General features: G+C 35.3%; 1 protein-coding gene across 1 annotated transcript in view; it reads right to left on the bottom strand.

Moving 5' to 3' along the window:
* The window catches only part of Vwa8 (von Willebrand factor A domain containing 8), a 396,504-nt gene that overhangs the window by 267,393 nt on the left and 113,451 nt on the right, over window positions 1-15,660 (bottom strand). The window contains exons 13-14 of the mRNA XM_077795206.1: window positions 2,736-2,896; window positions 374-487 (exon numbers count right to left, since the gene is read on the bottom strand). Of these exons, the coding sequence (XP_077651332.1) occupies window positions 374-487; window positions 2,736-2,896 (275 nt within the window). The remainder of the gene's footprint in view (window positions 1-373; window positions 488-2,735; window positions 2,897-15,660) is intronic.

Here is a 15,660-nt window from a genome sequence, read left to right as displayed (position 1 = left end):
TTAAAAGTTCTTTTGCCTTTTACTCAAATTAGTGTCCTCATTACGGGATTGACATTGGGGACAAGGACAAAGCTTTCGGTAACAAAACCAAAGTTTAGGCATTTAGTTAAAAGAAGCTTGAGAAGCTTGAGAAGACAAAGCATGTGTGAGTGTGCATGTGTGTGTGTGTGTGTGTGTGTGTGTGTGTGTGCGCGTGTATGTATCCTGGATAGCAACCGCAAGTTTTAGGGAGTGCCAAACTTTTATCATGCTCAGCACACCAAATAATTAAGCTTTTCAAAGATGTTTTGGTTTGACCCTAGGTTTAGGAAAAAAATAAACATTATTTTACTTAGCAATAAATTACCAATAACAATAGGGCACTCAAAATTACCTCTTCTGTAGCTGCTCATCAGACATTTGCAGCTCTTGTTTCAAACGCATATATCTGTCTTTCCTCAGCAGCCTAGAACCATCATAGAGGCTAAGCTCTCGGTCATGGATCAACCTAGTGGGATAAAGGGAATGTCAGAAAACAAACTAGCCAATTCTGAACAGTGACGTTATTAGAAATAGAAGCACTCGACTGACATTTTAATCATGTCTATTATAGGTTGTACTTGAATCAAATTATTTCATTAGATGGATTTTTCAAGATTTCAAGGTGGCTAGTGCTGTTATATTTGGCAAAACTTATTTTCTGTACTGGAGAACTACAGTCACAAATACTAGATGTAGCCAGTGAGGGGGAGGGAGAGGAGAAGGAGGAGAAAGAGTGGCAAGGAGGTGGAGAAGAGGGACAAAAAGAAACAGTTGAATGAGTGTCTCAGAATTACCATAGGGTATATATTACTGAGCAAGGCAGCTGGCACATACACTTGAATCTGATATAACTCTTTGAAGGAAAGTATTATCAAAATATTTCTATCTTTGGAATTAGATGATTTTAAATATCAAAAATCTTCATAATGAAATAACTACACTGCTATTTCTTTGTTTTAAGTATTTATTTATTTATAGTTGGACACAATGCCCCTATTTCATTTGTTTTATGTGGTGCTGAGGATCGAACCCAGTGTCTCACACGTGAAAGGCAGACGCTCTACCACGGAGCTACAGCCCCAGCCCCACTACACTGATATTTCATATGTCAATTCTGATGCTGGCCTAGACATCTACACCAGAAACAGCACTGTGTTCCAGGTGCTGCAAAAGGCAAAAAGCACCAACCACTAAGTCTGATGACACCCATGTTAGGAGCTGCCACACTCTCCATTCAATGGGTCTATAATGCAGAGGTTATAGGCAAGGGCAGTGGACTCAGCCAGACCTGGGTTCAACTCTAGCTTGGCATTTTACTCCCTGAATGAGAGGGAGTAACATCTCTACATTTTTATCTTTTACAAAATTAAGGCAATAATTTTACAACCTCACCGAGTTTCTATGAAAATTGAATAATATAAAAAATGATTAACAGAGTTACTCTCAATCTTTATTGTACATTAAGTTCTTCTGGGAAGTGCTTAAAAATGCCAATGTTCAAGCCTCAGCCTGAACCAATTAACATCAGAATTTGTGAGGGTGGAACCCAGCATTGGTATTTTTAAATTCCCAATCTGCTAATTCCAAGGTTGAAAACCTGAGAAGCACTGTCTTAAAATAATGTCCAGCACAGAGTAAGTACTCAATTAATGATAGCTGCTGCTGCTGCTATTCTTGCTTAGCTGAACATTCAAGAGACAGTAAATAAAAGGTGACTTTATTTTATTTTTGTCTACACATTTTTCTCCTTGGAAGATAAAAATATTATAAGTATAAAATATTTATGGTAAATCACTGAAAGTTTGTGATAGTATTTTTAAATGTGTTCAAATCTAATTAGAATTAATACATTTGGGATCTTTAATATACTATCTGCATTTTGCAAGGACAAAAACTTTTTGAATAGTTAGTTGGGGAAATGGCTTATTGCACTTATTTGATTCTTTCCTATAATTCAAAGTTGACAATCAATGTCCACAAATCATAGAACCAAGAAGAATAAAAGATATCACTAATCACTTTTCTAAAATGACACAGAGTAGAAATATTTTCCACAAAAAATACACATGAAGAGGCTTCTCTCAACACTAAATTCTACAGAAGTTTTAAGAATATGTAAATATTTTTCTCCATCTAAACTAAAATAAATTTTTTTTAAAAATGGTGACATAAATTTTCAAGTTTATTACTGCAAAGTCAGCTTTTCTAATCTCTATACAATATAATCAAATAGCTAAAACATTTTATATTAAAGCTCCATTTTTCTCTTTCTCAAAAAACAAAGATTCCAACAAAATTAACTAATAATATAGATCCAGATCAATGTGGAATTTGTAACTAGTGAAGTTATAACTCTAAAAAAATACAGAAACTCCAGCTGTGTAATTTGTTGCATATGTAAATCTGCAAATATAAAGTCCTTCAAAATTATTGAGAAATTTTTTTTCAGCTATGAAAAAAAAAGAAAAAAAACATTATGGCTATGGCATTTCCCAAAATGTTCATTATTTGGATTTCTGCTGTAATATATCTGTAAAAATAAGTAATCTCACATTCTACTCGGACACGGAAATATGAGCTTTTCAAGATGTAGAAACCCAGTTTAAAAAAAAAAATGGGAGCAATCCATGTCTACTGCTTAAGTCGACATGGTGTGTGTCTGCATATTTGTGTGTTTTGGGTTTTTTGTGTATGAGTGTGTGACTCATACAAACCTCTGCAATACAGCAAGTGTGCCAGCATTGACCCGGTGAATGCCATCCAACAAGACCAGCTTGCCTTCCAGAGCAGCATTCACAAGGGGTGAGGACCTCCAGGCAGTGTCTCCATTTGGAAGTGTGTATCTCTGCTGGAGCAGATCACGAGCTGTCATATCCTAAAACCAATTGCAGAAATCACAAAAAAAGTTAATTTTTAAGACATGGATTTGGCCCTCTTTCTGTACATAATATTTCGTATAACAACTGGGAAGTCATCTTCTCAAATTCACCAAAAAGAAAGATTATCAGAAAGCTTAAAGTTTTCCTCCTATTATCTGTTAGCATTACATAGTAAGAGTGAGGATTTGTTCCCCCTTCTCCTTTCATTGAGAATTTCCTTCTCTTTTAAAATGTTCATTTAGATAATAGCAATAATTTAATGGAATTTAACTCAGTTCTACTCCTGCAGGGAGTAAAATGCACTGATCCCATTTTAAAATGAGAGACTATGTAAAATCAACCTTCAGAGATCCTTATCAAGAATGTGCATTTTCTTGCAGTTGATGAGTTCTCCTGAAAAGCCACTACAGCCTATCACAGTGACTAATTATTTTTAAAAGAGGCTTGATAATGGAGGAAATCTAGGAGGACAGTCATCAGATGAGGTACAGGAATTCAGAAACAATAGCATGGCACTTACAAGCAAATTTTTAAGGTACACACACATTATGCTAGAACTAAAATAGTGTAACAGACTTAAACAAACTATTAATATTTATGATATATAAATATCTACTGTACAAGATTAGTGCCATATGACATGAACAATTTTTTCTTACATGTATTAAGATTGAAGGCAATAATTTCTTTACTGTTAGCAACTTCAGATACATTTTATGCCACATACATCAAACAAGCTGAACTTTTATAGTCAATATTACACAAAAATTTAAAGTCTTTTATAAATTCTTTGATTACCACTGAAACTTTTAAGTAGATAAAACATTGATGAATTTTCTTATATTTACAATGGTAACAGGTCTGTTCTGAACTCAAGATTAAAACGTAAGTCTTACTATGTCCATGTTCACACTATAAAAAGGTATTAACTTAAAAATGTAATACACTCGTGCTGAATCAAAGACAATTAATAAACAACATTCAAATTCAGCAAGTCCTTCTAACACATTATTAAAATTTGGCCTAAGTCTTTTAATAATTTTATTTAGTTCTTCAACTATGAATTTTAAATCTTACGCAAACTGGATGAATAGTATCAACATATGCTGCCCATGATAGTTAGAACAGCCAACATTAAACACATCTCTATCATTAGTACTTAGCAGGATGGTGCATAGTGGCAATGAGCTAATTCCTAGTTGGTATAGAATAGCAAATAGATTGCTCTGCAAGAAAAATATGACAATATCCAAAATAAAAGTGCTTGTGAGTAATTTTCATAATTTTTTTTAAAGTCAAGTATATATTTATATGTGTGTGTATACACACACACATACAAAATCTCTTTAAAGTTAGTATTAAAACAAAGTAAACTTAAAACTCTTAGTACTTACTATTCCATAAAAATATTCACCATGGAGATAAGCACATACTGTCCTAGATAATCAAACTGAAAACATACTTATAATAATGATTCAAAATTAAAGGTACATATCAGAAACAGCTGGGGAACTTTCGGAAAACACAAAGCTTAGACCCCACCAGTTTTAAGATTCTGATAAAATACATTCATTCTACCTATCTTTTTTTTATTAACATTATGTAGATAATTCTGATATACCTCCCAGGCAGGATGCACTGCTTTGTAAGACATTAAGCTAACGTGAATCTTTGTCTCATTTACTTATATGCCTTCCTTTTTCAAATAGGATTTATGATATTCCTCAACTATACAAAATGTACAAAATAGCATAGAATAAAGATGAAAGAATGAAAGAAACAAAAGGAAAACATAAGGCTTGTTTCCTTCCTATTGGAATTAAGAGAGTAGGTGGCATGACCAAAGGATCTCCTGATACCCTATTTGCAAGAAATGGCTGGGTGTTAACTTTGAAAATCTCAGCTGTAGACTGAAAACATATGAGCCCAATTCTGCTCATAAATCTTCTGTTTGGGTCCAGGAAAAGGAAAATGAGGAAGGTGACTCTGATGCAGAAGTTTAGAGTACTAAGGACCTAAGGCTAACAACTGTTGAACATTTTTTATTATTTTAATTTTAGTAGAATTCTTCATTCCTGAACCACAATTCTGCATGACATTAAAAAAAAAAAGTACAATTTCATTTGGTCATGATTCCAAAGTACTTTAATATCTTATTAGTTCACACAATGCTTATAGTGCTTATTCATTCAAGTAAAATTTATCAATACAAATGATGAGAATTCAGCTTCTCTTTCCAAATGAGCAAAGACTCCCTTACATTTACTGAAGTAAAACAAAATAATTATTTCTTGCTACATAACAAGCTATAACAGATCAACATAGTTCAATGCTGTTAATGCTAACAACAAGTACAGATCAGAAATATTCTTCCTTTTTTCAATTATTTAAATGTTTAAGGTTAGCATTAAAACAAAGTAGTGAAAAATGGAAAATATTTGACATTTCTTACAAGACTACCTCAGTTCAAGTTTTATCACCTAAACTCTCTGCATACCTTCATGTTAGAAAGAATCATTCTTCATTTCTAATATATCTTTGCATTAAAATAAAAACCATCCTCAGAAGAAAAAATGACATTCCATTTATATAAGCTGTCAGTTTTATAAATAAGATGCTACATTTAAAGATAAAAATCCCAGCCTTTTCTTAACGAAAATAGTTGCCCTTATTTTTCTCAATATTAATTAAAATCCTGGGCTGGGGATGTGGCTCAAACGGTAGCATGCTCGCCTGGCGTGTGTGCGGCCCTGGTTCGATCCTCAGCACCACATACAAACAAAGATGTTGTGTCCGCCAATAACTAAAACATAAATATTAAAATATTCTCTCTCTCTCTCTCTCTCTCTCTCTCTCTCTCTCTTAAAAAAAAATCCAAAGTTATTTCCAATTGTGAGAGGATGCAGGAATATCAAACTAAGCCTTCACAGAATAATAGGACCTAATAAAAACAAACTAACAACAGAAACTCCACCAAGGAAGCCAGTGGCCACCATCTTGGAGAGCTGAAGTAACCACCACCAGTCTCCTACAGATTGCAACAATAAAACAGGTGTGTGTTACTCAGCCCATCTCCCATACAGTGGGGAATTTGCATAAAATCTCTCCTAGGCTTTCCGGGGGAGGGATTATCAGAACGAGCCTGCATAAAGACACGGGGAAAGCTAGAGACACCTGACCTCCATCTCCCCCTCCCATAAGCGGCGAAAATGAAACCTGTCTTGCCAGCACTGGGGGAGGGGCAAGCGGAAAAAATCAAAACAATAGAGTGCCGGGGTTCTCAATGGCCACCCTCCACACCCAGCAAACGGCAGGCCCAGAGTACAGTTTGAACTGCCAAGAGGCATCACTCAGGGGAAGACTGGTCTAGCAGCAGAAGCCAGGACTAGCAAGAGAAACCAGGGGACTAGAGGCCAGGCCCTCGCGACTCGCGGCTAGAGATTGCCCGTCCGCCGGCGACAGCCGGCCCGCTGCCCATGTGACCTGGCGGCTGGAGACTGCCCGCCCGCTGGCGACCAACCTCGCGACTGCCTGCCGGCGACAGCCGGACCGCTGCCCGTGCGACTGGGCAGCTGGAGACCGCCTGCCCGCCAGCGACCAATTGCGCGCCAGCTGCCAGCGCGACTGGTTGGCTAGAGACCGCCCACCCTCCGGCGACCAGGAGCTGAAACCAATCAGAGACAGTCCAGTACCACCCCCCATTTGGACACCCCAGCAAGGAGCCTGGGGCCCTCCATAGCAGAGAGCTGATGTCACTGGAGCTCGGCCATCGGAATTCCTTCCCAGCGGAATCCACTTTAGCAGGCATAGTCTACCAACACAAAGGAGAGACAACAGAGATATACAAAACCAAAACAAATCTATAGGAGAGAGCAGAAACACAGCAATCAAATAGAGCTGGAAAGTAATGTGAATAACATGAAAAAACGAGGGAAAAAAGGAGTACAAACAATGCAGGACAACTTAATTCTACAGGAAGACCTAGAAGCATCAGAAACATGGATAGGGAAAGAACTCAAGGCATACCTAACTCAGATGGAAAGGAATATTAGAGAATACATGAGACAGCAAGTACAAGCAATGAAAGTATATTTTGAAAACGAATTAAACAAATTCAAATGGCAAAGAACGAGCTTTACCAGGAGATAGAGATCTTAAAAAAAAAATCAAACAGCTAAAAATGTTATGGGTTTATTTATTTACTTAGTGGTGCTAGGGATTGAATCCAGGATGTTGAACATGGTAAGTAGGCACTCTAACTCTGAGATACATCCCCAGCCCAACATAATTACATTTTATATCTGTGGCTTCATATTCCCTGGGTTTGGCCTTATTGAATTTATCTATCTATCTATCTATCTATCTCTATTTATTTATTATTTTGGGCGGGAGTACTGGCATTAAATCTAGGAATGTTCTACTATTGAGCTACACTCCCAACCCTTATTTATTTATTTATTTGAGGCAAGGTTTAGCCAAATTATTCAGGCTGGCCTTGAACTTGTGATTCACTTGCCTCAACCTCCCTAGTAGCTAGAATTACCTGCACGTGCCACTGCCTAATGTCCTGCCTAATTTCCCCATTCTGACTTCTAGGTTCCACTCATACTTCTCTCCTTAACTGGCCTATATGTTTTGTCAAGAAAATTTGATGGCTTTTCAGAATTCTTATTTTCATGTTCATTCACTTTCTCTCTACTGGTCCCATCCATCAAGTTCAGATTATTTTACTCTTATGATGAACTTCCGATTAACTTAAATGTCTCCCAGAAAAGAGAATATGTAGTTTTCTTTGATTTTAAACTTTAGTAGATTTTTGTTTGTTTGTTTTTGGTGTAGAGGGTTGAGCCCTGGCAGGCTTAACCACTGAGCCACATCCTCGGCTCTTTTTATATTTTATTTTGAGACAGGGTCTCACTTAGTTGTCTAGCGCCTTGCTAAATTGCTGAAGCTGGCTTTGAACTCAGGATTCTCTTGTCTCAGGCTCCCAAGCTTGGAATTATAGGCATGTGCCACTGCTTAGAATTTTTATGGATCATAAGCAACAGATAAAAGTATGCCCAGGTATTGAAGTCACTAGATTTCGGTAGTCCACTTTCAAAAAGAAAAAAAAAAATCCCCCCCACTTCTCTCAATTATTAAACCCCCATCCCCCATCTGTTATATATATTTTATATATTTATGTTGGATTTTCTGTGTGTGTGTTTGTGTGTTTTGTGATGCTGGGATTTGAACCCAGGGCTATGTACATGGTAGGCAAGTGCTATACCACTGAGCTCTACCTCCAACCCCTATCTTATATTTTTAGAAAGCACTGTAGGGTTGGGGATGAAGTTCAGTGGTAGAGCACTTTCCTAGTGTACACAAGGCCCAGGATTCAATCCCCAGCGCTGCTTTAAAACAAACAAACAAATTAAAAAAAAAAATCAAACAGTAATCCTAGAAATGCAGGAAACTATAAACCAAATTAAAAACTCAAACGAGAATATTATAAATAGACTAGATCAAGGAGAAGTAAGAACATCAGATAATGAAGACAAAGTTTATCAACTTGAAAAGAACATAGTCAACACAGAAAAGATGCTTAAATCTCACGAGTAATCTATGCAAGAGATATGGGATGTCATAAAAAAAACAAATTTGAGAGTCATCGGGATAGAAGAAGACATAGAGATCCAAACCAAAGGAATGGACAACCTATTAAATAAAATAATTCTAGAAGACTTCCCAGAGATGAAAGATGGAATGGACTGACAAATCCTGGAAGCCTACAGGACCCCAAACATTCAAAACCGTAATAGACCAACTACAAAACATATAATTATGAAGATAGCCAACATACAGAACAAGGAGAGAATATTAAAAGCTACGAGAGAAAGGAGGCAGATTACATTCAGGGTAAATCAATTAGGTTAATGACTGATTTTTCATCACAGACTTTGAAAGCGAGAAGATCCTGGAACAATGTATTTCAAACCCTGAAAAATAATGGACTCCAACCAAGAATACTGTATCCAGCAAAATTAAGCTTCAGATTTGACAATGAAATTAAAATCTTTCACGATAAACAAAAGCTAAAAGAATTCGCAGCCAGAAAACCAGCATTGCAAAGCATTTTAAGCAAAATACTACAAGAAGAGGAATTGAAAAATAGTGTCCAAAACTAACAGAGGGAGGTATCTCAGTAAAGGGGGAGGAAAATAACCAAAAGGTAAAAACTAGCCAAACTAAAATAAATAAATAAAAAAACATGACTGAAAGTACAAACCATATTTCAATTGTAACCTTAAATGTTAATGGCCTAAATTCACCAATCAAGAGATATAGGCTAGTAACCTGGATCAAAAAAACAAACCCAACAATATGTTGCCTTCAGGAGACTCATATGATAGGAAAAGACATACATAGGCTGAAGGTAAAAGGTTGGGAAAAATCATACCACTCACATGGCCCTCGGAAGCAAGCAGGAGTGGCCATACTCATATCAAATAAAATCAACTTCAAACCTAAGTTAATCAAAAGGGATAAAGAAGTACACTATATACTGTTAAAAGGAACCATCCACCAACAAGACATAACAATTATCAATTTGTATGCACCAAACAATGGTGCTGCAACGTTCATAAAACAAACTCTCCTCAAGTTCAAGAGTCAAATAAACCACAACAAAATAATTATGGGTGACTTCAACACACCGCTCTCTCCATTAGACAGATCCTCTAGACAAAAGCTGAATAAAGAAACTATAGAACTCAATAGGACAATCAATAACCTAGACTTAACCAACATATATAAAATATATCAACCATCATCAAGTGGATACATGTTCTTCTCAGCAGCACATGGATCCTACTCAAAGATAGACTATATATTATGCCATAGGGCAACTCTTAGTAAATATAAAGGTGTGGAGATAATACTATGCACCATATCTGATCATAATGGAATGAACCTGGAAATCAATGATAAAAGAAGGAAGGAAAAATCCTACATCACTTGGAAAATGAACAATATGTTACTGAATGATCAATGGGTTAGGAAGACATAAAGGAGGAGTTAAAAAAATTCTTAGAGACAAATGACAATTCAGACACAACATACCAGAATCTATGGGACACAATGAAAGCAGTTTTAAGAGGGAAATTCATTTCTTGGAGTTCTTTCCTCAAAAAAAGAAAAAAAACAACAAATAAATGAACTCACACTAGACCTCAAAAACCGAGAAAGGAAAAGCAAAACAACAGCAAATGTAGTAGGAGACAAGAAACAATTAAAATCAGAGCAGAAATCAACGAAATTGAAACAAAAAAAAACCATTGAAAAAAACTGATAAAACTAAAAGTTGGTTCTTTGAAAAAATAAATAAGATCGACAGGCCCTTAGCCATGCTAACGAAGAGAAGAAGAGAGAGAACTCAAATTACTAACATACGGGATGAAAAAGGCAATATCACAACAGACACTACAGAAATACAGAAGATAATTAGAAAGTATTTTGAAACTCTATATTCCAATAAAATAGAAGATAGTGAAGATATCGATAAATTTCTTAAGTCATACGATCTGCACAGATTGAGTCAGGAAGACACACACAATTTAAACAGTCCAATAACAAAGAAAGAAATAGAAGAAGCCATCAAAAGACTACCAACCAAGAAAAGCCCTGGACCAGATGGGTATACAAAACCTTCAAAGAAGAATTCATACCAATACTTTTCAAGCTATCTCATGAAATAGAAAAAGAAGGAGCTCTTCCAAATTCATTCTATGAGGCCAACATCACCCTGATCCCAAAACCAGACAAATACACTTCAAAGAAATAAAACTACAGACCAATATCTCTAATGAACTTGGATGCAAAAATTCTCAATAAAATCCTGGCGAATCAAATACAAAAGCATATCAAAAAAAATTGTGCACCATGATCAAGTAGGATTCATCCCTGGGATGCAAGGCTGGTTCAATATATGGAAATCAATAAATGCTATTCACCATATCAATAGACTTAAAGATAAGAACCATATGATCATCTCAATAGATGCAGAAAAAGCATTCAACAAAGTACAGCATCCCTTTATGTTCAAAACACTAGAAAAACTAGGGATAACAGGAACTTACCTCAACATTGTAAAAGCTATATATGCTAAACCTCAGGCTAGCATCATCCTAAATGGAGAAAAATTGAAGGCATTCCCTCTAAAATCTGGAACAATGCAGGGATGCCCTCTATCACCACTTCTATTCAATTTAGTTCTTGAAATACTAGCCAGAGCAATTAGACAGACAAAAGAAATTAAAGGCATAAAAATAGGAAAAGAAGAACTTAAATTATCGCTATTTGCGGATGACATGATAATATATTTAACAGACCCAAAAGGGACTACAAAGAAACTGCTAGAGTTAATAAATGAATTCAGCAAAGTGGCAGGATATAAAATCAACATGCATAAATCAAAGGCATTCCTGTATATCAGCAAAAAAACTTCTGAAATGGAAATGAGGAAAACTACTCCATTCATAATATCCTCAAAGAAAATAAGATACTTGGGAATCAACCTAACAAAAGAGGTGAAAGATTTATACAATGAAAACTACAGAACCCTAAAGAGAGAGATAGAAGAAGATCTTAGAAGATGGAAAAATGTACCCTGTTCATGGACAGGCAGAACTAACATCATCAAAATGGCGATATTACCCAAAGTTCTCTACAGGTTTAATGCGATGCCAATCAAAATCCCAAGGGCATTTCTTATAGAAATAGACAAAGCAGGGGCTGGGGATGTGGCTCAAGTGGTAGCGCGCTCGCCTGGCATGCGTGCGGCCCGGGTTCGATCCTCAGCACCACATACAAACAAAGATGTTGTGTCCACCGAGAACTAAAAAAATAAATATTAAAAAATAAAAAAAAAAAGAAATAGACAAAGCAATTATGAAATTCATATGGGAAAACAAAAGACCCAGAATAGCAAAAGCAATTCTAAGCAGGAAGTGTGAATTAGGTGGTATAGCAATACCAGATTTCAAACTATATTACAGAGCAATAGTGACAAAAACAGCATGGTACTGGTACCAAAACAGGCAGGTGGACCAATGGTACAGAATAGAGGACACAGAGACCAATCCACAGAATTACAACTTTCTTATATTTGATAAAGGGGCTAAAAGCATGCAATGGAGGAAGGATAGCATCTTCAACAAATGGTGCTGGGAAAATTGGAAATCCATATGCAACAAAATGAAACTGAATCCCGTTCTCTTGCCATGCACAAAATGGATCAAGGAGCTAGATATCAGACACTGCGTCTGATAGAAGAAAAAGTTGGCTAAGATCTACATACTTTGGGGTCATGCACCAAATTCCTTAATAGGACGTCCATAGCCAAAGAGTTAATAACAAGAATAAACAAATGGGACTTACTCAAACTAAAAAGTTTTTTCTCAGCAAGAGAAACAATAAGAGAGGTAATAGAGAGCCTACATCCTGGGAACAAATTTTTACCCCTCACACCTCAGGTAAAGCCCTAATATCCAGAATATACAAAGAACTCAAAAAATTAAACAATAAGATGACAAATAACCCAATCAACAAATGGGCCAAGGACCTGAACAGACACTTCTCAGAGGAGGACATACAATCAATCAACAAGTACATGAAAAAATGCTCACCATCTCTAGCAGTCAGAGAAATGCAAATCAAAACCACCCTAAGATACCATCTCACTCCAGTAAGATTGGCAGCCATTAGGAAGTCAAACAACAAGTGCTGGCGAGGATGTGGGGAAAAGGGTACACTTGTACATTGCTGGTGGGACTGCAAATTGGTGAGGCCAATTTGGAAAGCAGTATGGAGATTCCTGGGAAAGCTGGTAATGGATCCACCATTTGGCCCAGCTATCACCCTTCTCAGACTATTCCCTGAGGATCTTAAAAGAGCATACCATAGGGATACTGCCACATCAATGATCATAGCAGCACAATTCACAATAGCTAGACAGTGGAACCAACCTAGATGCCCTTCAATAGATGAGTGGATAAAAAAAATGTGGCATTTATACACAATGGAGTATTACGCAGCACTAAAAAATGACGAAATCATGGAATTTGCAGGGAAATGGATGGCATTAGAGCAGATTATGCTAAGCGAAGCTAGCCAATCCTTAAAAAACAAATACCAAATGCCTTCTTTGATATAAAGAGAGCAACTAAGAACAGAACAGGGAGGAAGAGCATGAGGAAAAGATTAACATTAAACAGAGACGAGTGGCGGCAGGGGAGTTAGAAGGGAAATCATATGAAAATGGTAGGAGACCCTCAATATTACACAAAATTACATATAAGAGGTTGTGAGGGGAAAGGGGTGGGGAAACAAGGGAGAGAATTGAACAACAGCAGATGAGATAGAGAGGGAAGATGGGAGGGGAGGGGAGGAGGAATAGTAGGGGATAGGAAAGGTAGGAGAATACAACAGTTACTAATATGCCATTATGTAAAAATGTGAGTGTGTAACCGATGTGATTCTGCAATTTGTATTGGGGGTAAAAATGGGAGTTCATAACCCACTTGAGTCAAATGTATGAAAGATGATATATTATGAGCTTTGTAATGTTTTGAACAACCAATAAAAAAATTTAAAAAAAAACTAACAGAAAAATTCTGGTATAATCTAAATGGGTCAATTACTTGAATTAATTTTAGGTAATAGTTTATCGTTAAAACAATAAAGCCATTTCACATGTTTAAGTCTATAAAGGATTTAATTTTTAGCACCCTAAAATTAACATTTCAATATTTTATTTATCTTAACATATATTATATATATACATATATTTATAATTTCATATATATGATTTCCTTATTCTTCCTGCCTACCTGTACCTCTTTGTTGGAAAGTTAAAATGTGCTCTTTTTTTAATGGACATCTTGAAAGCACACTAATAAAAACTCAAAAAAGATGAATGTCCTCATTTTTACATATATTGTTCTTATCCCTAGAACCTTTGAACTTAAGAGAATAAAAATAGCACTAATGATATCATAAGCCTGAACCATTTCCTCTTTCTGCATTTCCTTAAAAATTTGAAAACAACAGGACATGAAACCTAGTTCCTTTCAAGCTACCATTGTCTAACCTTCATCACCTCACCTTCATTCAGATCCCTGGAAAACATCCATATAGTTCCTAAGATCCTGTTTCATAATAGTTCCTAAGATCCTGTTTCATAATAAATTATGCTTTTTTCTTTTGCAACAGAGAAACTGAATGAAAAATCAAAGTGTCCTAATAAAATGAGAAGCAAAACTGTATGAAATATATCAAAGGATATAAATTTGAAACTTAAAGCAATTATATGCCTCAAATATTTATAGGACTTTTGAAATAGTCTAAGCTAATTTTTTAATGAGTCTCTTGAGAAATACACATATAAGTCATTAGCTCAAAAAAATAACTGTATAAAAGGTGGTTGTGTATGGAGTGGCTAGAATTAGATAGAATTACTTTCAAATTATAATATCATTTGGAAAGATACATATTTTCAGTGTATAAAGAAATTTTAACCATATCTCTTAAATATAATATGATATGTAAGTAAAATTATGATATTGATAGAACATAAAATTTTATATTTAATACATATGTAATTTACATATATAATACATATGTAATTTTTCTAATAAGGAACTAAAATGATTATGACAAAAAGTAGGATATCAAACTGTATAAAGAACTTGATTGCAACTCAGCTTAAAACAATACACATTTTCACCTTGTATATGAACCTAGTTTCAGAAAGTATTTAACTTGAATTGCAAAAATTTGTTTAAGATATTATAAAATTAAACATAAGTGAATAAATAAAACTGAACAAAGAAAGATGAAACCAAGAAAAGAAAAGATAGTAAACAAAATGCACACTGTAAGAATAACTAAAATCTGAATCCAATCTTTCTAATGCCCAACACAAAAGTTGACACACAGTCATAATAACCACAATATTGACACCAAATCAGAAGCAGCACAATTCTTGAAAATGAGACAGAAAAAAATGGGTCCCATTGATCAAGTCATCACAGGAATAGCTATGTTAAAGAATTTAAAACATAAGTAAAAATTATAGCAACTAAATAACTTTGAAAAGCTCACTAGGCACTAAGAACTTTACATATATTAACTCATGTAATCCTTCCAACTTTAAAGGATAGGTACAATTATTGTCTTCTTTTTACAGATGAGAAAACCAAGGTACAAAAAGGTTAAAGTTTACCCAATCAAGAACACACAATTAATAAGAAGAGCTGGGTTGTCCTCAAGGATATAATAAATAGGGCAACAAAGAAAAAGAACTAGTTTGGATTAATTAATCCATGGGTAGATTAACAGTTAACAGAGGAATGTACCAATTATATACCTCTCAGGCTTGCTTCACAAACAAATCAATTTCTTCTTATAGTCTCAATCAACTTTTTTGAGAGGAGTCTAAAAGTAGTGATTAGTTGTAGGCAACAAAGAATATCTCTAGGTGGATTTGATTTTTCATTCTCTTACTTAAACATAGATGTTAGGCATTTAATATTTTTGATAGGGGTAAATAAGCATTATCATTTTGTTTTAAAAAAGAAACTAGTTGGAATTCTGTTGGCTTTCCACAAAAATTCCCGTATATATTATATGAGATGTGTGTGTGTGTGTGTCTCTGTCTGTCTGTCTGTGTGTCATCAATCATATGAACACTTAAGAAAATCTAGGATTTAAATGAATAAAA

The sequence above is a fragment of the Urocitellus parryii genome, chromosome 2, assembly GCF_045843805.1.
Source record: "Urocitellus parryii isolate mUroPar1 chromosome 2, mUroPar1.hap1, whole genome shotgun sequence".
Taxonomy (NCBI): domain Eukaryota; kingdom Metazoa; phylum Chordata; class Mammalia; order Rodentia; family Sciuridae; genus Urocitellus; species Urocitellus parryii.
This window is presented reverse-complemented; position numbering and strand designations above follow the sequence as displayed.